This window comes from Archocentrus centrarchus, chromosome 21 (assembly GCF_007364275.1).
Source record: "Archocentrus centrarchus isolate MPI-CPG fArcCen1 chromosome 21, fArcCen1, whole genome shotgun sequence".
Classification (NCBI taxonomy): domain Eukaryota; kingdom Metazoa; phylum Chordata; class Actinopteri; order Cichliformes; family Cichlidae; genus Archocentrus; species Archocentrus centrarchus.
This window is the reverse complement of record NC_044366.1, coordinates 25,395,905-25,419,943: the sequence shown is the minus strand read 5'-3', so window position 1 is coordinate 25,419,943 and position 24,039 is coordinate 25,395,905. Positions and strand designations below refer to the sequence as shown.

Sequence of the window (24,039 nt, the reverse complement as noted above, 5' to 3'; positions counted from 1 at the left end):
GGCCCTCACGCTGTCTGTGGCCAAGGTCAATTATGGCCTTCCCATTCAGAGCATGGCCAATCACGAGCCAGGGAGCCACTGATGTGGAGCGCCAGTCGGGGGAGATCGAGTGGGAAGAAAATCAACCGTTTGGAGCCTCAAAAATGATTCGATTTTCCACTGGTGTGAAAGTGTGTGGTGTGTCTGAGTCTCCTTCTCCCCGTTCTCTTTCAATGTCACCCATATTTTCCCAAAATATCAGTTTGATGTTGGTTAGAAAATATTTAGCAGGCAGCTCTGAATGTAAAGGTTGAGCTGTTTCTGGTTTGTCTGCTGCTTTAAATTCATATGTCAATCTCAGAATTGCTCAGGCTGTGTGTTACTTTTTTTGTTATGAGTGCAATTTAATGCCAAATGTCCTTAAACAAGAAAAAAAAAAGGATTTTGTTTTTGTTTTTACATTAATGTAATCCATGAATTTTTCAGTGAATTTGGTGTGTCCTTCTAAATGTACTACATTTTCCTGTGCTGAATAAGAAACAAAATCAATCCTGCAGCAGTGTTTCTTCACAGTGGGGTTTTAGAAAAGCCAGGTGTTTGTTTTTACCTTAATAAAGTCCCACTGGAAAGGTGGCTTAGCAAAGGCACTCTCGAGATTCTTTCATGTACGTAAAAAAATTTATTATTTTTGAATATTTTTGAGCCATTCAAAGAAAATTGTCAGTGAAACAAGCAAGGGTCTCATTAAATGGAGCTCTAGTGGTTTACTTTTCATCACATTAAAGCAGCAAAATAAGATTTTGCCACTTTCAGGCAGCAAAACAAGCCTATAAAGACACTGACACCTTTCTGAGTTGTTCAGTAATTGTTGCCGATTTAGCCAAGAGTCAGGGAACAACAGAAGTGATTTGGATTGGGTTGAGAGTGAAAACAAACAGTAAAGTTGCAGTCTGTCAATTCAAAACAAGGAGCTGAAACAGGCTACAAGTCTGACAGAAACTGCAGAGCTAGGTGACTCTCTTTAGTTTTGTCAATTTGAGCAACCCATGTCGAGCTGCATGCTGTCGTTTAATCTCGATTTATAGTGTTGTAAAAGTGTGAGTAGGCTACATCTTTGACATTCGTGTGTTATCAATTTTGTATGGATAGATTGTCTCTGCTTGGGTGCCCACATACTTCTGTTTAATGATGAAATTAGAACAAATGAAAAAAAAAGAAAAGAAAAGACATGTTTTGTGTTAAGACAATAAATAATGGCAAGTCATATAACTTACCATGGACATTCAGACTCTTAAAATGCAATTAACACTTTGTCTGATATAGCTGCCTTCATTCCAAATCAAACTGATTATGTTGACCAGCCGTCTCATTCCACAAACGAGGCACCTCCACTTGCTCAGCCTGCATAAACAGAGACGTGCATCTATGTGAAGGAATTTGATTAGCCACAATTATGGACTTGGCAACAGCTTTTAGATTGCTTTGACTCAAGGCTGTTTTGTAGGCGTTATATAAGTAATCAGTGTTGGACCGGCATCAAAATGATGTGCTTAATTACCTGGAGTGCAGCTCACCTGACGAGGAAAAAGTAGAATTGATTACCTTTTTGAAGCAAGTCAAGGAACCATGAAGGTAAAAATGTTTTGCTTCTAATCGGCTGAACAACAGAGTTTCCTATAGCATGAAAAGAGCATTTAAACTGCTCTTTCAGAACAGTGGTTATTTGGTTCAACAAATAAACCTTTGTTCCTTGTTGTTGCCTCAAGATCAACCTAAGAAAAATGACAGCTCTCCCTTGACGTAGCACTTCTCTATAATTTGGAATCTGCAAACTTGTATGTTTTGGGTACAGCCAATAAAACCATATTCTGTCACCTCCCTGGCAGTCTGGACTCATTCCCGCCTTACTTACTGACAACTTGGACATAATAAGCAGCCATATGACAAACTACTGTTTGCTGCTGACACACAGCAAATAATGATGGGGTCGAGCTTGTGCATCATCATCCAGAGAGAATGTTTGCTTGATGTGAACGTACTCGGGCTCGTGCTCAGCGTTTTGAATGTAAGGCTTAGTTTTTATTGCTTCAGACTGCAGTGTGTCTGCCTATGAGTGGATTGTTCTGCTCAGCCTCTGCGGTCGGCTATAAAAGCAGCATTAATAGTTCTGATCCTAATCCCTACATTTACCACTAGAATAGACTGAAGTTAAGTCTCTTGTGTAATGTAATCACTGTCGAGACAGACCAAAGTCAGGAAGCAGAATTTCCCGACAAATATCTCACCATACCATAATACCTCTCTGACCTCTCAATACCTCTCAAGTCATGCAATAACAGTGTTAACTGTTTATCTCTGCAACTGAATGTGGACAATCACAGCAACTCTGAGTTTTTTTTTTTTTTGACATGTCAGCTGATGCTGTTGTTGTGCATCATGCATTCGTGCCTTCCACTCAGAAATACCCATGAGTCCTCGGGCAAGGATAGAAAGGACACTCAAAATGCAGCCGGGTGCTTCTTAGGATCATTATTGTAATCCCAAGTGTCTTTCTGCTCCTTCCTGCTCAGCTCTCCTTTCAGCTGAATAGTGTCTGGAGGATAAGCTCTGACAGGGGTAATTCAGCAAAGTGCTAATTACATGATAATCATGGCATTGTGTGTCCGATGTTCAAAACTAAGCATTTAGCCCATAAATAATGACCTGTGCTCTCTGTGCTACAGAGAGAACCTCATCCTACCAACTACAGTATGAAAAGTCTGGGGAAAATGGAAAATTACTAAGAGAACTTTTACTCTCCAGAGATGGCAAGATTTATTGGGCCACTACTTTGTTTCAGGCTGAAATATCTCAATAACATTTTGATGTATTACCATGAAATTTTGCAATGAAAAAGCCCTGTGAGATAAAAACCCGAATATTTTTCTGTTGAATATTTTTCTGGCTGACTGTCATGCCTGTTTTTAGTTAAAAAAAAAACAAACAAAAAAAAAAACTGTTCAAAATCTACTGGGTGGATATCCATGAAAATTTGGTAAAGAGAATGAACTCAACTGACTTGGGTTCCGCCTGCTTTTCATCTTGTACCACTGGATATATTTGGTCTTACTGGATGAAACATCTCAACATCTCCTTAAAGCTTCAGTTACACAGGCCTAGAGTCCACTCAGTGACTCCCTGGCAACCTTTGGTCACTAGGGAAAAATGTATTCTCCGACCAATTGGTTAATGGCTACTGGAAGTTGCTGGTTGTTACTTGGTGAAAGTGGTTGCAGAGAGGTTGCTGCATCAAGTTGTACCTCCTTCCCTGAAACCACAAAGCACACAAGCGGTCTGGCTTGCATCACACAGTTTCACTGCCACTTAGCAAGTAGTGAAGGAGTGTTTGCAGTGTTTGTCTTCCATGCAAACTATGGGCGACCATGGCAATCTCAAGGGGGTTTTCAGTATAGCACCATATACCTCTTTCAGACCAATTTTACCACCAGAAACCACTCACCAGCTGGTTTTTCTTTTGGAAATAAATTATACATGACTTCAATCCAGGAGACTGTGGTACACAGTATCTGAAAGTCATGTCCTTAAGAAATAGGAAAAAATCCAGCAAAGAACTGACATGGGACCTGAGGGAAATATCATTTACTGTTCATCAAAGCCTCATCAGAAATGGTCTCAGTGGAAGGGTGGCTGTGAGGAAGCCATTCTTAAAGAGGAGATACAGGGAGAAAAGGCTGAAGTATGCCAATTTACAGAAGAACTGGACTGAAAATTGGAAATTTTGGATTCAAATCATTGTCCGTATGTATGGAGGAGGTGGTGAGAAAGGTACAACAGTGAGTGTCTACAGCATGTGTAACAGTGGAGGATCTGTTGTAGTTTGAGGCTGCATTTCAGCCAGTGGTGTTGAAGATCTTGTCCAAATTGATGGAAGTATGAACATAGAAATGTACAGTCAGACTTTGATCCACAGTGCAATACTATCTAGAAAGTGTATGATTGGCTTCAGCTTTATTTTTTAGCATGGCAACGATCCCAAACACAGTGCCAGTGCAGTAAAATCATACCTGGATAGAAAAACACACGAAGGAACACTATCAATCATGGATTGACCTCCCCAGAACATGGACCTCAACATTACTGAAGCAGTGTAGGAATCATCTTAATGGAGAACAGAACAAAAGGCAGCCAACATCCAAAGAAGAGCTTTGAATGTCCTCCAAGAAGCCTGGAGAACTATTCCTGAAGACTACTTAAAGAAATATAAAAAGAAAGGTGCCTCAGAGAGTTCAGGCTGTGCTGAAGAATAAACTCATGCCAAATATTGACTTTCAAGTTCGTCAGAATTGTACAAACTCTGTTTTTTGTCTCATATACTGTATTTCCATCAATGGTTGCAGATGTTTCAATAAATTGCTGCAGCTATTTCCCATTTTCCTAGCAAAATATAAAGAAATGAGGGGTGACTCAAGACTTGCATAATGCTGTACAGAATGTGCAGAAATGACCTTCTTTTGTTGTTGTTGGAGAACAGTCCCAAAAGATCCCTTAACCTTTCATGCAACACCATTATCAGATCATATTTTACACTGGTTTATGATCAAATGCCTGCAACAGGACAATATTAACATGCTGAGACACTGAAAGACTGTAAACATAATCACTGTTATAGCTGCTGAAGATTAGCATAGAATCAAAGGGGTACAGAAAAATAGATAAACAGTCATCAAAGACGGGCTTTCATAAAGATGTTTGTGTGTTTAGTTTTACATTGATTAGCATAGAAATTAGCTCACAGTGGTTGGGTGATGATATAACACAGTCATTTTAAATACTAAAGACTTTTCTTATTTCTAGCTGAGAAATGAAGGTGCTCCTTACAGTGATCTCTAAGTAATACTGACCCCAGACATTGAGCACCACAGCAGTTTGACATGAATCAGAGGTTTTTGACACACAGGGTCTTTGGTTTTGTGAACCAGTTCAGTGTGAACGGCTCACAACAGATGTGGTGAAACTCTTCTTTGTACGCTTTGATTAATATACCCCAATGAATGCCTTTATTTTTAGCTTGCTGGGGCAGACAGTGTAAAAAATGTTTTTTATTACCCTTCTGGCTGGAGATGAATAGGTAACAGCAGAAAGAGATGTGGTGCCTCTGTGTTCATTTGTCATAGCCAGATTGAGGCGTAAAGGATGAAAGAATCCCTTGATTAGCTCTATCATTATTTGAACAAAGTTCAGAACACAGTCATAGACAAATTTCCCAAAGCAGATATACTATGTGGGAAAAAATGAGCCCCTTTTGGATTTTACCAATTAAAAAACATTGAGGAACCAGCGAAGCAAGTTTGGCTTGACATCTGGGGTGGGGGGTTGGCGGTCCTGGGGTCAGAGTATAACAATCTATACTTTCTGCCAGGAACATGAGCTAATTGACTAAACGGGTGCTCTTACATCAGATGTCAAGGTTAAGGCCAAGGAGAGAATGAGAGTTACATTTTGTCGGAGCAGGTCGTTAGGCTCGGCTTGAATCAGACATGATTACACCGACGGAGGCTGCAGTGCTCATCCTTTTCAAGACAGGCAGAAGTATGAAGTTCATTTTAACTAGCAGGGTGGTTTCTGTGGCTGCCATAACATTATTTTGTGCATTGCGAGCTTGAAATAAAGTTGACACTTGTCCTGGTGACCCTCCTTCTAGATCAAATATAAATTATGAATCTGACATCTGTTTTATTCTTACACAATGTAAGTCATCAATCATTCATTTGAGTCTGCTTTAATGCCCCCCCCCCCCCCCCCCCTCCATGTAGCACATCATAGTCTCATGAAATATCATATGTATTTGTTTTTGTAGTAAAGACAAAGCACAACCAAAGCCTTATTTAAAAACTGTCTGCGCCTTTTGTGTCTCCCTGCAGGAACTCTTTACAGCAGAATGCAAGTTCAAAGAGTCGGTGTTCGAGAACTACTATGTGATCTATTCATCCATGCTGTACAGACAACAGGAGTCGGGAAGAGCTTGGTTCCTAGGGCTCAATAAAGAAGGCCAAGCCATGAAGGGGAACCGAGTGAAAAAAACAAAACCAGCTGCTCACTTCCTGCCCAAGCCATTAGAAGGTATGTAGCAGACACACAGAGAGGAGATGATAAAATAAAGGCATTAAAACATGGAAGTGTTACATGCTTAAACCTTGGCTCATTCTTCTTTTTAGGGATAAATAAAATATTTTAAAAACTGTGAATTGAGCATTGCGTTTTTTACATAGTTGGAGGCACACGTTTTTTTGTTTTTTTGTCTTCACTGCTTTTATAACTAAAGCATTTTTTTCTTGCATGTCATGACCTTGTAGCTGTAAACTGATGTCTTTTTTACAACAGGAAACATTGTGCATATGTGGCGGTAAAACCTGTAAAATCTGACCATACTCACCATTTACCCTTATTTTATTATAAAACAGTTGCATCATACTACATGACATGATTCTATAATACTAATTGTATAACTACTATATGAAAATATATAGAATATAATACAGTATATGTTTGACATATTTTTGTATTTGTGTGCTGATGCACTCTTTTGCTCATGTGCATACAGCACAGGAGGCATGGCTGTTCTGTAAGTGCGGCATGAAATGTTGATAGTCCAGGCAGAAGCCACCATCACTTTTGTCAGCCACCAGCCTGATTGCATCGAATTATTTAAACAGAGAATCAAGTTGAAGTGTCCTGTCAAGGCAGTATTACAGCTGTAGTGTAGTGGCAGTAAAGTGGGGGATAATGAGACACTTTTGCAGTTTTGTCAAAAAAGCCTTGGTGTTTAGATTTTTGTCTTGTGTCTCCATCAGCCTGGATGGAGCAAAAAAGCGAGTCAGGATGGTAGTCCAAAGCCCAGTTAATCAAAAAATGTATTATTATGTTGTTGTTTTTTTGCCTTCTGTAAATTGCAGAGTGGGTTCAGTGTGTGACAGATGTGATTAGAAGAAGAAGAACAACAACTTTTATTGCCACATACACATATACAGAGAAATTACTGTATATACGGACTAAAGAACAAACGTTTTTTGGGGACACTTGGTGCTTTAGTAGTTTTACGTAGCTAAACTCTCTCTGTTTTCTTTCCTTAATGCCCCCCCAGTTGCCATGTACAGAGAGCCATCGTTGCATGATGTTGGAGAGACAGTGCCCAAGGCAGCAGTACCTCCCAGTAAAAGCACAAGTGAGCCGGCAGTGATGAACGGAGGAAAACCCGTCAGCAAGCCCGACAAACCCACCACATAGCCACACCAGTGCCCAGCGTGTATGCATGTGTTGGAGGGGAGGAATGCGACGGAGACAGGGCTTTATCCAGCTAGACTCCAGACCCCTCTGTGGATCAGATCCAGGCGAACCTCCTTTCCTTTCTTCTCTTGCTCCTCCCTTTTCTCCACCTCATTCTCCCAAATTCTCCAGCTGTCTCAGCACAGGCAGATGGATTCTGAGGTGGCTGGGTTTGCCCAGCACAGGAGGGACATGTGTTTCACAATGACGCTTCTGGTACTTTGCTTGTCCTAGAAACCTGCCCCTCTCTATAATGCCCTGTTGCAGCAGAGTCTGTGTACCTTCAGATCTATTTTCTATACCACAGTTCACCAGCTATGTTCTGGGATAGAGACTGTATAGATAGAGTAACTATTTGGACTGTTGTCCTCTATTTTTTACATGTCCCCTCTCCCTTTATTTCTATCTTTAGTCACACTTTTCTCTTTGTCAAGTAACCTAGAAAACATTTTGCAAGGGAGTTGTGTGATTTTCTAAGAAACACATGAACACAGATGTGGCATAAAAATCGAACACATATAGGAAAGAGTCCAAATTTTCTTCTTGCCTACAATATGCACACACGTATAGACAGACACACAAAGTTTGTGTAGAAAATTGGAGACTTTGCTCTTTTTTTGTTGTTGTTGGTTTTTTTTGTTGTTTTTTTATCAGCCAGTAAAACACACCGGAGGCTGGCAGATAGCTCCTGCAATCATAGCTGATGAAGTGCTAATTACCGCCACTGCAATCAATGCGAGGAGCTCCCTACACACACACAGACACACATACACATTTATAAACAGATGTGTGTGTGGGTGGGAGAGCGCTGTAAGGAATGGTGTATACATATCACTATCTAGGTCCCACCAGCGGTTCTGTCCGCCTTCTCTGGTAAATAGAAAATCTGAAGTCTATTTTTCTTTAATCTTATTTCAGAGCGTGGGCTCTAGGAATATCTCTAGGCCTTGTAGGCCTCTGTCCCTCACTCACTGACTTCTTTGGACTATAAGGCAAGGCTTGTGGCTTTGACCCAGATGGTCTACTACTGCAGCACTGGCAGCCACCTTACAGCAGTGTCTACATAAAGCCAGAAAACAATGTGGCTGAAAACCAGTAGGTGACATTTACACTGGCTGCATCCCTATTTGGTTCAGCAAACTAAAGCATGGACAAGGTTAATATTGTGTTCTCTCTTCTTGCAGCAGTTATACAAGAGATGGCTTATATTAAAACATTTTCACTGTATAAAACTTAGGGAAAATGACTATTAAAAATCATAACTTTTTAAATGACTAGATATTATTATTATAATGAGAGAATTTGTCTTCTAGCTCAGCATGCAGAGTCCAGTTCTGATCATCTTGGCCTATCATGTGCCTGTTTGGACCTTGATTCCCGGCATGCAAAAACAAGTTCCCAGTCCCCACTGGGCCAAAGGTGCCTCACCCACCCTATACATCCATGTAGATGACGCGTAGCATTATTCACTGAAAAACCATGCTCAGATGTACCCATTCTGAAATGACCAAAGTCTTTTTTTCATCCCAAGAAGAACTGATTCTTTAAGAAAAAGAGAAAAAAAGAAAACAAATCTCGATTCTCTCTCTGATTCAATTCACTGAAGCTTTCACTGTGATAGCATTTGTTCTGTCCAAAATAATCAACTCTGCTCAGATGTGCAAAGGTCTTGACTGATGTCATTTTGGAGAAGTAGATATACCTTGAATAATCACATGCATGTATTTTCTATAAGGAATAAGGTATGGGCATTGTTCTTCACTATGTGTAAATGGATGAGCACTGACGTTCAGTGTAGGAGTTGAACAGGCATGTATCACGGCTGCAGCACACTCACAGCTGATCCGAGGGTAATTCACTGCACTTTGTTTTGCGTTTTCATCATGACTGTTAGCAGTTTATCAAAGCTCTGTGTGATCAATACATTTATGTTTGTCTTGCTTTAATGATTTTTTTTCCCTAATAGTTTTAGTTAAGTAAGATTTAGAATATTATGTAGATTGTTGCTGCTGTATGCTGCTAAAAGTGCAACTATATTAAGAAATTGATTTGGTAAATATAATTTTCTGAGTTTATTGGGATTATACATGATCATTTCTTATTACAGCACATCAAAGCACATTACATAGATATCAATATTTGTCTGTACAAAGCTGTTGATGCTAAAAATGGCATAATATACACACACATACAAGGAGCTGGAAACCACTGTCATCCTCCACTCTTACAAACTCTACATGCTGGGCTGGTGACTGCCCCAGCCCTGCAGCCCAGTTAACTGGCTCCTTCAAGGCTGGCTTTATTTTTGTAAATGACCAGTGTGTAAAAGTACATCTGTCTGCATTGCTGTAGCCCCCATTTGTTTTGTTTGTCCTCATTTCTCCCATATATGGGTTATGTGTGTGATTTTTGTCTCCAGATCCCAATCACGTTTGCCTCTTTACCTGATTTGTTCAAATGTGTTACAAGAACATCCTAGCTTCTGTTTTCGACCTCTTATTTTGTGTGTTGTCCCATCTGTTGCATGGGGAGAGGATGGCATTGATGAACTGCATGTAGTAGGCTATGTCAATCAAGAACTGTTGGTATGTTCCGCTAATTTTACATATATGCAATGAGTTTGTCTACACTATACAGTTTGTGTTTGTTGTATACACACATACAACATATTGAATAAAAAATATTTATATAAAGGTATACTGTAATGTCAGTAACATACTTAATGCAATATAGTGTGCAGTATATTATTGCACCTGTGATTTTCGGGGGACAAAGAAAACAGAGGGAATTGGCTAGTTTAAGCATGAAAAAGGCCAAAGTAGAATTTACATTAAATTTTCTTTGTGACTTCTTATCGGTCCTTTTTTCAAGTGGTGACTGAGCTCTTGTGTCAGTGCAGCTCTCATCCCCTGATACCGCCATTTGAAGTGACATGGACGTCCAGCATGCCACAACTGAACTATTTATTCCCTTCTCTTTGTTTCTTCCACTTAGAATTTAACCTTATCACTAGTAAGACAGTACAGGTTTCGGGGCAGATTGTTTGGGGTGATTTCCTGGCGCGGAGAAGAGTAGGCACTATTAAAATGATTTATTTTCTAATATATCTCTCTCTATATATACCATTGCAAGTATGCCCATTGGAGTTATGTCATGTTATAACAAATTTGTAACCATGTATGATTAAGGTCTTTGCATTGTTTTCCATGCAAAATGTTGTGTCATGCGGCACATTTAATGTTTTATTATGAAAAAGAAATAAAAACCTCAGCGTAACCGATGCCTTGAGCTTTGGAGTAAACTTTCAGTCCAGCGTGGGAAGGACAGACCACTTGGTACCAGTAAAAACAGACCACAATACCTTCCACAGTATCAAACATGTTATAACAACATTATCTTGTCATGCAATCATGATACATGTTATCCTCTTTCCAGCATTTGAAACTGTCATGTACTTGCATCCTATTATATGTAGCCATTTGAAATATGTAAGCATTCCTACAATATAAAAAAAAAAAAAAATCAAAACTGCTTTGAAAACATAAATGTTTACATTGTAATATGATTTAAGCGGAGAGCTATGGTTGTTTCTTTTCATCTACAAAATCCAGTCTTAACAAGGATCATTTGCAACCAGTACAATAAAATAATGAATGCTGTTTGTGATACGCAGAATTGCATCCATGTTTTAGTCTTCCTTTCTCCTCCCCGTGGTTTCGATAACGTGGTGTTTCACCAGCTTGGTCGTGACTCGTGGTGCTCCTGGTCACACCGGGCAGCCATGCCTCAATTCTCTGAACTCAGTGTCCTGCTCTCTGTTCACCTCAGTATTCTTCTCCCACCCAGATTTCGCAAGCATTCCCCGTCCAGCCGTCCCAGCACTCACAGTTGCCACAGTTGCACAACCCATTCCCTGTGAGATGTGAGAAGAAAAGCTGTGAATTAAAAGAGCTGTGGCATCATGCCTGACCTTTAACAAGGTTCCTCTTTTCGCACTCTTTGCTTCCCTCGGTGCAGCTCCCTGATAGGGGATGGAGACCAATGACACTGCTGAGGACAGTCTGTGGTTTTCCACTGCTTCGCAGCAGGAGAAACCTGAGGCTTAATTACTTTTAATTTTAATTTATTTACATTTTATTTTTACAACATTGGGACAAAGCTCAAACATCTCTAAATTTGACCAGATCCTGTGGTAGCAATACAAAGAAAATGAATAATAACTCATACGAATGACCTGTATTCTCAGTAACAAAGTAGGAAATATTTTTACTAGAAGTCTGACAATGGAGCAGTGGATTGAGGAGTGGATGGAGGAGTCTAAACCACTAGACTCTAATACAAGACCTGATCCCTCTCTACAGCAAATAGGGAAGTTAAGTCACCAACTCATTCACGCTGACAAACAGCCAAAACATGTATTTGGTTTTTTGTGTTCTTTATCTCCAATGAAGTTTAGACTAGCCTAGCATCCTACTGTCAGAATTATATTGCTACAGTATATACCCCACACCTCTCAACAAGCTTCCAGAGCTGTCAGTCAGAGGTGCTGGGGTTAGGAAGAGGACGCCTGCTGGCCTCCTGTCATACGGTTGAAAAGCTACATCTACCACCAAATATCTCTGTGGGAGAGGAGGGAGGTATGTAAGGGAGTCTGATGGAGGCAACAAGGAAGTAGGCGAAACAGGAACGAGAGATAGGGAAGGAAGATGCTACAGAAAGTACCTCAGCTAGAGTCATCATGTTTGCTGAGTTCAGGTGGCAGACTAAGCAGCCCCTTACTTACTACAAGTTTATTTTATGCTACTATTTTTGTCAATAAATTCCATTAAAAGACTAAAACTGTGGGTGGTTTCTCAGTTGTTTTCAGCTCTTCCCCCTTGTCCGTGGGATCACGTTCGAAACCCATTTCTTTCCACAGAAGGAAACATTTAAAAACTGATCATAAAATGTTTACAAGGCTAAATATTTTCCTCTCACAGTTGGTAACTGGAAAAAAAAAACAATATTGAAAAGGGATTAAATAGTGGATTTGCTGGGGACCATTTTCATTAATAGACTCATAACTTTTTGGTGAGTATTTACAGCAGAAAGACTTTGGGTTAGTTCCCGAGTTCACTATGATGAAGGAACATGTCAATGATCATAAATGTTTGGCTCACTTATGTTTTCCAGTGTTTTAGAGATTTGATTACAACAGTGGAGTACTGAGGATTTATTTTTTTATATCAGGGTTTCTCAAAACAGACAATGCTTGTCAGTACAATCTGTGAAATGTGTATTTTTTTCAGAGCTGGTCTCACTATCCTGTGAGGTATTACTATTATGGGGAAGTCTGAAAAGGTCAATCTCAGTGGAGCCTCTGCTTTGACCTCGAGGTCTCTGCAGAGGCGTTGTCTATTTACGTATCTGAAAGCCTCAAGAACCAGCCAGGCTCTCAGACTCCTTTTCATCTAATTTGTGAGATAGCTGAGGAGCTCTCTGTGTTCCATTATCTGGAAGAAGAGTAAGCAAAAAAACGGGATATTTAAAAAATTAAACCCTCTCTGGGGAACTTTAGATGTGGATGATCATAATGGCTGAAACACATGTGCTCACCTCTTCTCTCCTGCATATCAAATACATCCAAAATAAATGAATCTGTAGTTCATATTTTGTATTTAAACAGCTCTGATGGATACAGTAAACTCAAACCTCAGGTTCTTCTTCATTTTCAGCGTGCCACCAACGAAACACAATTTGAAAATGTTACATGGTGAGGAAATGTTGTCATCTATTTGGGCTTTTTTGTTTTACACATTTACCTGTGTAGCAGACACCTCGGCAGATCTTTTTGTCTCTTTTCTGAGATGGTTGCTGAAATTATCATATTCAGTGCATGAAATTAACCAGCAAGCATTCCTAATATGCTAAATTTTCCACATCACTCATCGGTGGTATGTGTAATGAGAATCCACAGCTCTGAAGGGTCCATGAAATCTCCGGATGCAGAGCAATTTATTGTCTAACTTTGCCAAACATTTCTAATCATTACAATGGGGGCAAAAACACGACTCAATCACTGTTATCTGACCAAAAAAAAAAAAAAAAGAAGCAGCAGCTCTTTTATCTAAATATTAAATCCTTTCTGGAATTGCCTTTCCATGTAAAACACCATTCCAATAAAATAATTTCCAAGGATATGATTAGCTTTACATTTATACTGCAGTCAGTAATGGCAGTCAGGAACATTTACCAGATGCTGGAATGCATTTTCTTAGTTTGCTCCCTGCATTCAAGAATTTTTAAGCAATGTTGATCTACATCTGGAAACACTGATGTTCATTTGAATGACATTAAGACTGACATTTGGAGTCTTAAAGTCATGATGAGAAGCACTTGTGAAGCTATTCAGACTCTGCCAGGCCCCCAGGGCAAAAATAATTAGATGTGTACTGAACTTTCCATTGTGAGTGAGAAGAATAAAGCTCCCATGGATAAACAGTCATATGCCATATAAGTATGACATATAGTTTTACTGTTGCCTGGCACACAACCATAAACATTAACATTAGCGAGATTTGTACAAAATGAGCCAAAAACAAATGGTGTACAAAGTGATTAAAAGTAGAAGTTCTCATTATGCAGAATGCTCTAAAAAAGATGTACGTGCACAAAGCTGAAGTCATTTAAAATTTTGAGTGAAAACAACCTACATTCCTGCTTTTTTTTTCATTTCTGCCACAGCTAAAGCTGAAATATAAACTGTTTTCACTCAAAATTTTAAATTACTTCAACTTTCTGCACATACACTTTTTACTGTGTTCTATTTCAGTTTCAGGTGGATGTTTAGGTAATTTCATAAGCTTCCAGCATATTATGGTGAGCTGTTTGAACCACTCATAGTACTACAGTTACCAGCTAATCATTGCATAACACACTATTTTAACTGTTTAGACTTAATATAAGCTAACAATGTTAACTGGTTTTGATTTTAGCCATACTTGTAACTATTTCAATGATTTGTTCACTTTTTTGGCTTTTACTTGTCTATATTAATAAATTATGCATGCACTAATACAAGCAAATTCGTTTTTTAAAATTAGTTTTGCTGTTTCTATAAAACAGCTTTCCCCATGCCCACACGCCCTCTTAGGATTGGTTCCCTTGGCTTGTTACTTATGAAAGTAAGTTGATCTTAGCACAACATTATACTGCATCTCTTTTCCTTGTGCAGCTGCCTGTTACATAATAGAAACATTATGCTGGTAAGGTGTCTCTCTCTGTAATAAAGTTCTGCTCCACTGTTTTCTTTAAACCACTAAAAATGAATCTTTTCAAAAAGGAATATTTAGAAGCAAGAAAATAAGAAAGAGAAAACAAGAAAAATAATCTGGTGTATTAAAATTGCTCTGATTGCCATCTTTAGTAAGGGCTGATTTATGAAAATGTAAATGAGTTCCTGCTCCTACCAGCCCCACTGCAACTTGAGCAAACCTGTTCACCTTCAACTATTCAAACGTGGTAAAACTGCTCTTCATTAGATAGAGGCAAGAGGAATTTCCACTTATTCTTGTTGCTGTTTGTATTGCTCTTTTTCTTTTTTGCATTTCATTACCTGTGCAGATGATCCCGTCATGTCTATCACACTCGCGGTCGTCACACTCGCAGTACTCTCCAGACACCCACCAGTCTCGGGGATTGCAGATACACTTACCACAGTGACAGGAGCCTGTAACACACACAGAAACACACATACACACACACATACATAAAGAGAACTGTTTTATTAATTAACCTCATTTCTTTTCATTCAAGCCTGAATTTTGACAGTGTATTTTCTTTATTTGTTGTAAATTCTTTATTTTGCACAGAAGATTAATAGTACTGGGCAGAGTGATATGAGATGTATCCTGGGGAAATGGCCACTAATATACTTTTACCACCAGGATACCAATCCGCCCACACTTCTCACCTCTCATGCCCATCAGTGTGTATTCTTTTCTCTTCTCTCTGCTCTCTCTCTCTCGAGGGCAGCAGCAGGATAATAAGGTATTAAGGATTGGTAGAGAAAAACAAATCTACTGCTGTCCACTTTATTTTTCCTAAGCTCTCACCCAGAGGTCCACCAACTATGGTTTCAATCTCCCCAGTTTGCATCCACATTCACTGGATTACAGGAACCCACTATGAAAGGTGTGAGGAGATGAAGTCAAAAGTAGAAGGAGGGAACGAGAAACAGTGAAACAATGAAACAATGGGAGGAGGTCAGGGAAGGTAGCTCTGGTGTCTCAGTGTAGTTGAACCTGGAGAATGAACATGCTCGTCTTCATTTTCACACCATGCTCAGCTTTGCAGGGCAGGACTCAGTGCAGCAGGTCTATTTCTGTGGATTCACTGCTATGCAACAGAGAAGTAATCCTGCTGCGTGGTGTCATATGCCAACTAATGATACATACAGTGTAGTGACAATGTGCAGGGCTTCATTATAAACGTATGGAATAAAGCAGACAGCTGCACCTGCTGAAACTAATGATCAGTCTGTTTACTGTCAGTTAAAATTTCTATAGCTCCCTTATTTAGTCTATAAATATCAGATCATAAATCAAGGGATTTTTTTTACAGCTTTTTCTGTGGAAGTTTTACTTACACAACCTTGGTTTAGACAAGAAGGAGCTTTATTTATGGTCCTTTTGTGTAAATTCTATGTATTCACCCATGCCAAATTAAGGAGGTATTGAGGAGCCATGTTATTCCTATCAAATCACAATTCATCCTCTGAATAGAAATACATCAGTTTTTGGCTGCACTATTAGAGCTTGGTAATAAGGTGGCAATAGTTGAGTAATAATGTGGAAATGAAGAGGTAGTAAGAAGGAAGTAGGAAGTTATTACCACTTAATTACCAAAGAAACATGTAAGTAATACCCAAGTAATATCTTGAATCATATGGTTGTAGATGAGTAATATTACATTGACAATTATGTAATTGGGTATTAACAAGCCACAAACTGGGGGTATAATGTTGGTTACAAATGTATGCCTACAAGGCAAAACCAAAGAGTAATAGTATAGTGACCGTGACCCTAAACAGGATAGGTGGAAGAGAATGGATGGATGGATGATATAGGTTATGTTTTTATTCACAAACATCTTTCTAAATCTGTGATTGCTAGTCATTTTTAGCCTAGCGTTGCTGAATTATGTTGAGAAGTAGCTAAAATTGTCACTACCAAAACAGTCACTACCATAATATATTGCAAAATTATGGTTGTGACAAAAGTGGATGTCAATTATTTTTATACATAAGAATATATTTAAAATTTTCCACACATACAAATAATTATTGCTTCTATTTTATCATGTATTTTCCTAGGATAAGATAAAACATAAAAATGCCTGCAAAAAAAGAAAAAAAAAAGTGGAACAGAGCAATTGAGGGAGGACAATGAAAGGCTAAGAAATGAGCCAGTAAAATACCAGGCAATAGACTCCAAAACTACAAGGAGCTGAGTCATAAAATTTGGCAAATGTTTTCTTTACTCTTTAAAGCTGTGCAAGATGATATTCCTGTATGTTTAGTAGCCTTTGTACACTTTGTCTGTATTTAACTGATGTGGAGCGTACACAACATGGAGGATTTCAGGCTGCTAATGCTATTATAATAAATGCTAATGATATGCAGCTTCTTTCTCATGCTTAGCCTATTCATCTGATCATATTGTGCTGTGTGATTGCCTATACCTACATGACCATTATTGACTGAAATGGAGAAAGTGGGGATCCCTATATCTAGCAACTGAGCTAGGTCACTGAACAGCTGTCAATAGCTCGATAGTGAGAAACTGGGGAATCCCAAATTTCTAGGCAAGGGGCGGTCTGTTTATAGTAACATCAGTTCTAGGCTGCAGCCTTATTGATTAGCCTGTGATACCAACTTCTGATTGACTGAGCATTAGCCAACTTGATGGTCAGGGATGACTCATGGCCATAAATAGTACAGACTATGACTCATCATTGAGCAACATTAAAGCCATAAATGTAAACAGCATGGTTGTATTATGATTACAGTGATGATGATACATAATGCAGCAGGTTACGTAGTATGGGTGCATTTTGCAGTAATAGTCCTGTACACACGAGTATAATATGATGTGAATACCTTGTAAGTATGCATTTTATCTGGCTTACTGTTCTAGACTATATAAATAGAAAAACATTATGTAACACACACACTTGTACTAGAGTACAGTATGTACTTTCTCAAATTTCTTTACCACGGAAGTTTTTTGTCTCTGTTCTAGGATGCGGTTACTAAAAAGTTTTGTAGAAAATCACGCTTAAAAGTACTATTGAAAACACATTTTTGCTGGAATATGTATTATATCTTTAATAACCCAGGGATGACTAAGTAGTATTTGTTAAAAGTTTAGGGCAAAATAGTTTTGCAAAAGGCAATAAGATGTCTGCTGAAGGGTTTTCTTTTATGAAATGGGGATGTAATGATATTTTGAATCTACATTTATTTTTACATTTTCATTAATGGCAGGAGGATATCCCCATCAGTGATCCACCCAGCACTTCCTCACATACAACACACACACAAATTCATTTTATAGTTTATACCAATATATTATTTTGTGACCGCTGTGTCCCTATGTCTCCCTCTGTTGTGTGTCCTGTTGAATTTGAATCCCCTGGTCATGTCATTAATAATAATGCATTATTTTAAAATTGGTATTAAGGTTCCATTTCCTGTCCTAAACCTTATGAATGTGAGATCCATTCTCTGCGTTTGATCCATCTTCTGAGGGAGAAGTGGGCTGCACCTGTCATGCACTTGAAGTGATCTTACACAAACATTCAGAACTTTGATGGCTGGGATGTAGTTCCATTTTTTTTGTTGGTGTTGCTGAATTTCAAACATAAATTATGTCACAAGCTAAAATTTAGTTAAAAAAAAAAAAAAAGCTAATGTACAATAATATAATCTTTCCTTCTCAAAAGTATCATTACTACCACATCAGTATAGTCACTACTGATGTAGTGTAGCCACTACTGAAAACATGGATTAAATAAAGAATATCTGGGCTCTTGGGCTGTGGGGGCTCCGTCTCGGGCTTCACTCCTTCCTCTTTTGGGGTGTGCATGCAGTTGCCGTCAGGATTTGCGGCCTCAGGTCTTCTGAGCTCCTGGTGGGCTGCGGAGGGCCTGAGTCCCCTGGGTCTTTCTCTGTCTACCTCTGGATCCCTGGGGGGGCTTAATGTTGTGATGATATTGTGCAAATGTCTACTACGACCCGCAATGGTTGAACAGTTTATAGTTTCTTTGTATTTAGTGTTTCAAGAGTTTGTAGTAGAAAAACATGGTTTCTTCACAACAAACTCTGAGTTAATGTTGTAAGCGAGAAGAAAGGCAGCATTATTAAAATGTGTTTTGCAAAAAAAAAAAAAAAAAAATGAAGCAGATATAAGTTCAAACATGCGAAACCTGAATGAGTTAAACATTTCACATGTGATTATATAATCATTATTTTTCTTTAAGGGAAACTATACATTAATGTTTTGTTTATTATTTTAGGTTAAGGTGTGTAGATTTCCAAATAAAACTTAACCAAATATTGTCATTAATAAACTGATTAATGTAGTGTTGAATGCTGAATATTATTATTAGTGCAAATTCTAATTCATTTTCAAATCAATTGTTTCTTTGTAAAAAAAAAGCAACTGAGCTGAACTGCCACATGGCCAGCATGTTAAAGTATTCTGTTTTTTTCTTTGGTTTTTGTTTCATAGGTCTTGATGAGAGTCAAATCACCTTCTACGTGCTCATCAATAAATCTTTTATGAACTATGATTTGAAGAGGTAGACCCACATACTGCTTGTATAGCCATATACAAATTCTTTATTTCCCAGTGGTGTAATATAAAATACACATTAAATTAATGATTGTAATGTAGACATGTTATTCTAGTCTATTATTAAAAGTAGTAGAAATTTGTAGTTTTGCATTTTGCAGCCCGGATTCCTGGTTATTACACAGAAACTACCACACGTTTCAAGATAATCATCATACTTCTTGAAACTTGCTTTATTAGGTTATTAACATGGAATTAAACAGAAAAAAATTTAATTTTACATTTTGCACATATTGCACAGAAACTACATGTTTTCCTCCAAACAAAGCAGAATGCTCTGGAAAAGCATCAACCAGTATTATCTTATTATGGTTTACGAGCATTTTATGTCAGTGTATAAAAAATCTAACAATGGTAACAAATGCTGCTATATTATTGTTAGCAGGTCAACATATTGTTACCTAAATATTACTATACTTTTTATACTTTGGTTTTGCCTTATAGGCACATATTTGTATTTACATTATCACCCCAGTTTTTAGCCTGTTATTACCTAATTTTATAAATCTGTATTAGTTATCACCATTGTTGATATTACTTGGTTAAAGGTTGGATATTACTTGCATAATTAAGTGGTAATAATTTTCTATTTCCATATTATTACCTTCTTGTCTTATTAGATGCTAAATACAGGGGCTTTTAAAAGTATTCATACCCCTTGAACGTTTCCATATTTTGTCACATTACAACCACAAACATAAATGTAAAAAATGTTTTGGATCATGTATAATTTTCTTTCCACTTCACAATTGTAAACCACTTTGTGTTGGTCTTTCACATTAAATTCCAGTGAAATATATTTATGTTTGTGGTTGTAATGTGACAAAATATGGAAAAGTTCAAGGGGTGTGAATACTTTTGTAAGCCACTGTAGCTTCCCTCTTAGTCTGTTTTGCAGTATTTGTCAAAAATCTGTAGAGTTTGACAGGAACATGAATTTAAAAAAATTAAAAAAAGCAATTTTCAACAAAGAGGATAGAAGAAATCTGTCCAAAATGATGATGCCACTAAAATAAAGGTTGGATATCTTTAAAAACAAACAAACAAACAAACAAAGTAAGAGTATTCTATGAGTTAACAGTGATGAAATTAATAATAATAAAGACTGTTATGGGGCATAAGATATTGTATATTGATGTATATCTGCTTTTCAGCACAGTTGTGTATTTAAGGAATAAACCCGAGAGACTGTCTAGTACATTAATACTTTCCCTCCTGCTCAATTAGTATCAGCTCAGCTACTTTTGTACCTGTCTCTGGGGGCAATCACTGATGTGGTGTTTCAGCGATAGCACTTATACTCTCTGCTTTAAACATCATGACAAAGGTAGATAATATACAATGATAAGATGTTATATATGCCATGATGAATTGTTCAGTTACCTAATTATCTTAGGTCATGTGTTGGAAATACATGTAAAGGCACTGAAAGCTAAACATAGAACTACAGTTAGTTTGTGTAAAGTTATTGATTATTTTGAAGGCTTTTTTGTTTTTTTTCTCGACCCAGCAGTGAAACACAACTACCTTTGTCACCATCAGATGTGTTCCTGGGGTTTGCCTTTATAGCATATCAGTGCATTTGTTCTACTGTGAATGTTGAAGAATTCTAGAGGGTCAAAATAAAATAAAAATCAGTATGGAGCCAGAGAATTATTCCTACTAGCCAACAGAAAGGGAACCATTAAGTTAATATATGATCAATATATTAACCCAACAGTAACACCCAGGAGAGATCAGTTGGACAGGTAGGAAGGAATTTTCATTCCTGTGAGCAAAGGTAAAGGTAGTTTAGTGCAAAGGACATGATGATTCATTCAAAAACTTAAATGTTCTACTTATAATACAGAAATGAAAAGCATACTTTACTTAATATTAAATATGATTGAATGAGATGTGCATTTGAAAGCAATGAGAATGGGAAATTTGCTGCTCAATTTCTATGATTTTTCAGAAAGAAGACATCAAGTGGATATACATTTACATTTGATAAACTATATAACTACATTGCCTTTTTGACCTTTTTTCTAACTTCCTGCAACAACTGTCATAAATGTTATGATGCTTTAACTTCTTTATGGGTGGAACATTATCAGCTCTCAGTGGATTTTCACTATACTAGCATACTATTATTGCCAGAGTTTTACCTGTGATATGGAGATTTATCATTTTGAATCCTATATTCTATAAAATGCATATACTTATGATGTGTTTGTAACATTTGTCTGTTTGGTTACCACATTTTTTATCAAAACATTAAATCATAAAATGTTGACTTCCGTTTTGAAATTCAAATATTGACTTTTATAAAAAGTTTTTCCCAAGCACCACTAAGCAAAAGGAAAACTTGCTCACCTTTTCCATTGCATATAACTCCATCAGAGGTCTCACAAAGCTCCTTGCTCTGGGCATCGCTCATATCACAAGACCTGGGGAACTGGCACAGCTTCCCAAACCAACCCTCCTCACAGATGCACCGTCCACATGAACAGTAACCGTGACCTGGCGGTGGAGGGCAGAAGGGCCTTCATTTAAAAGGAGACAGAATATGGAGCATGGCCATGAGAAAACACCGCAAATACAAGAAAAATAAAAAACGGTAAAGCATTCACTGGTAGCAAAAGTCAAGAGAAATGCCACAGGAGAGTAAAAAGACAGCAATAAAGAACATGAATACTGAAGGTTGACAGTGGAGACATCAAACCTTGACACTAATAGGCAGTGCAAGGAGGCAAAGCTACAGGAAGATGAGAGAGACGCAGCAAGCTTATTGTATTTTCCCTGGGGACATGAAAGGAACTGTCATCACTGGTCTTGTCCTGTCCTTAATGAATCTCCAGTGCTTCACAGAGAGAGATGAAAAAAGAAGAAATGGCAATGGCAAAGAGATGCAAACATTTTCACACACACATAAAACCAGAGACGTACAGTATAATTGGTTGAAGGAGGCAACTGAGTCCTGAGATGTCTAAACAGCTGTTAGCATCAGTGTGGTTTTGACAAGCATTATAACAATTATGTCTTCCACCTCCAACAGAACTCTTGCATCACTCGCACCATGTTTATGTTTAAATAAATGCCATGCAGAGACAGTTGCATCATTGACTGATTCCTTTGTGTTCACATCTGGTAACAGATGCCAGGTGGTCATGAGCAGAAATATTTTTCCAGCACTCTTACCTTGCTCCAAATTGTTTGATGTAGGGGTACAAAGGAGTGGTCCAATCCACATCTATTTGATTCAAATTTCCCCTTTTTTTAAAAAACTAAAACCCTACGGAACATTAAGGAAAGAGCTCCTCCTAACAGCCGCTAAACCACAATGGCAAACAAACCAACAAACCAAAAATGCCAATGGCAGGCAGAAACAAACACAAAACCAGGGACATATAATTGGTTGAAGGAAGCAACTGAGTCCTTGGATGTATAAATAGCTGTTTGCATCAGTCAATCAAACAGCTATTTGGTTATTATTTTATTTTTGGAGATTTAACACAGAAAATGTTAAACAATGAAGACTCACATGCATAAACAAACGAACACAACAGAATAACAATAGTTAAATGATTAATTTAGGCACAGGTTTAAAGATTTTTTCAAATCTACAACTCTAGTATTTCATGTATGTAAATGTAGCTTTTTACTATATTATTAGTATATTACTATCATAGTTCATAAAAGATTATATATATATATATATATATATATATATATATATATATATATATATATATATATATATATATATATATATATATATATATATATATAAATAAACAAAATAAACTGCATCACTGATTTTTTCAAATTTTTGTTAATTAGCACCCTGAAATAGAACAGTTCATTTCTACTTACTCTGAAGCTTATCTGAGCAAATTGATGAAGAAGAAATAAAATATTCCATAACTTTAAGGGCACAGTTCATGCACAGTATATCTAAAAATGAATGTCAATCAAGAATGTATGCTGAGGGGTGTAAATAATATGTATGTGTACCAGTTGTGTCAGTGGGAAGTAAGAAATGAAAGCAGGCTAGCTTCTGTCTTGGAGTGGTGGCCATGCATGACTGGCTCAATCAGACAGCTCAGGAGAGTAGTTAATTGCTTTAGAGGAGCACAAACCTAGGCCTCATTCAATTAGTTTGCACCTGCCTTTCACAAAACTCAAACACGTCCAGCTGCCTTCACTTAGCACTTAGATATGCTTTTAATGGAGCATGCCTTGTACTTTAGCATTTTGTGAATTTGGTATCAATCCCACCAGATCTGTACTGCTTGCACAAAAGGTCTGGCAGAGGGTTTAGAGTTCAGTGCCACAAAGAAAAAAAATGGAGCTGTGTGAGTAATGTGGGGAAGAGAAGAAACTAGTAATAGAGAGCAAAAGCTCTAAGCTGCCTTTTGTCTGTTACCACACAACAAAAATCTCTTTTGAGTCTAATCTATTTTAAACTGAACAATGACAACAAGGTTTATCCTGCTTCCAATAGGGTGGGTGTTTGTATATTGAAAATACAAACAATGCAGATACCGGATGTCAGATGTAATCACAGACTGAGAAGACTCCTGTTATAGTCTCAAGTCTCAAATTGTGAAAATTAGCCCTCAGCATCCTACCATCTAATCCACAGTGCAAGATTGGAAATGTCATGTGACCACATTGTTACCAGGCATTTGCACTTACCTGGTCTGTGGTAAATAGTTCATGGAAGTTAATGCAAGTACAGTAATGGAAGACAAACTCTGGTTTCTTGTAGTTTTATTTATTTATTTTTTAACTATTTTGGTAATTATTTCACAAGGAAATGGACATTGACATCTGGTGTCTGGTATCAATACATTTATTA

The 24,039-nt window shown here is 37.7% G+C and overlaps 2 protein-coding genes across 4 annotated transcripts in view; one reads left to right on the top strand and one right to left on the bottom strand.

The window, feature by feature from the left end:
• fgf14 (fibroblast growth factor 14) overlaps positions 1 to 9,386 on the top strand; it is a 139,575-nt gene extending 130,189 nt beyond the window's left edge. For both annotated transcript variants that reach the window (XM_030757597.1, XM_030757598.1), the window contains exons 4-5: positions 5,901 to 6,099; positions 7,121 to 9,386. In XM_030757597.1, coding sequence (XP_030613457.1) covers positions 5,901 to 6,099; positions 7,121 to 7,263 — 342 coding nt within the window. In that variant the 3' untranslated portion in view covers positions 7,264 to 9,386. The remainder of the gene's footprint in view (positions 1 to 5,900; positions 6,100 to 7,120) is intronic.
• Positions 9,387 to 10,775: 1,389 nt separating this feature from the next.
• itgbl1 (integrin, beta-like 1) overlaps positions 10,776 to 24,039 on the bottom strand; it is a 64,313-nt gene continuing 51,049 nt past the window's right edge. The window contains exons 9-11 of one of the 2 annotated variants that reach the window (XM_030757593.1): positions 21,552 to 21,698; positions 14,897 to 15,010; positions 10,776 to 11,215 (exon numbers count right to left, since the gene is read on the bottom strand). In XM_030757593.1, coding sequence (XP_030613453.1) covers positions 11,127 to 11,215; positions 14,897 to 15,010; positions 21,552 to 21,698 — 350 coding nt within the window. In that variant the 3' untranslated portion in view covers positions 10,776 to 11,126. Of the gene's footprint in view, positions 11,216 to 14,896; positions 15,011 to 21,551; positions 21,722 to 24,039 lie in introns of those variants that run through there. The other variant, XR_004021658.1, reaches the window with a different exon arrangement.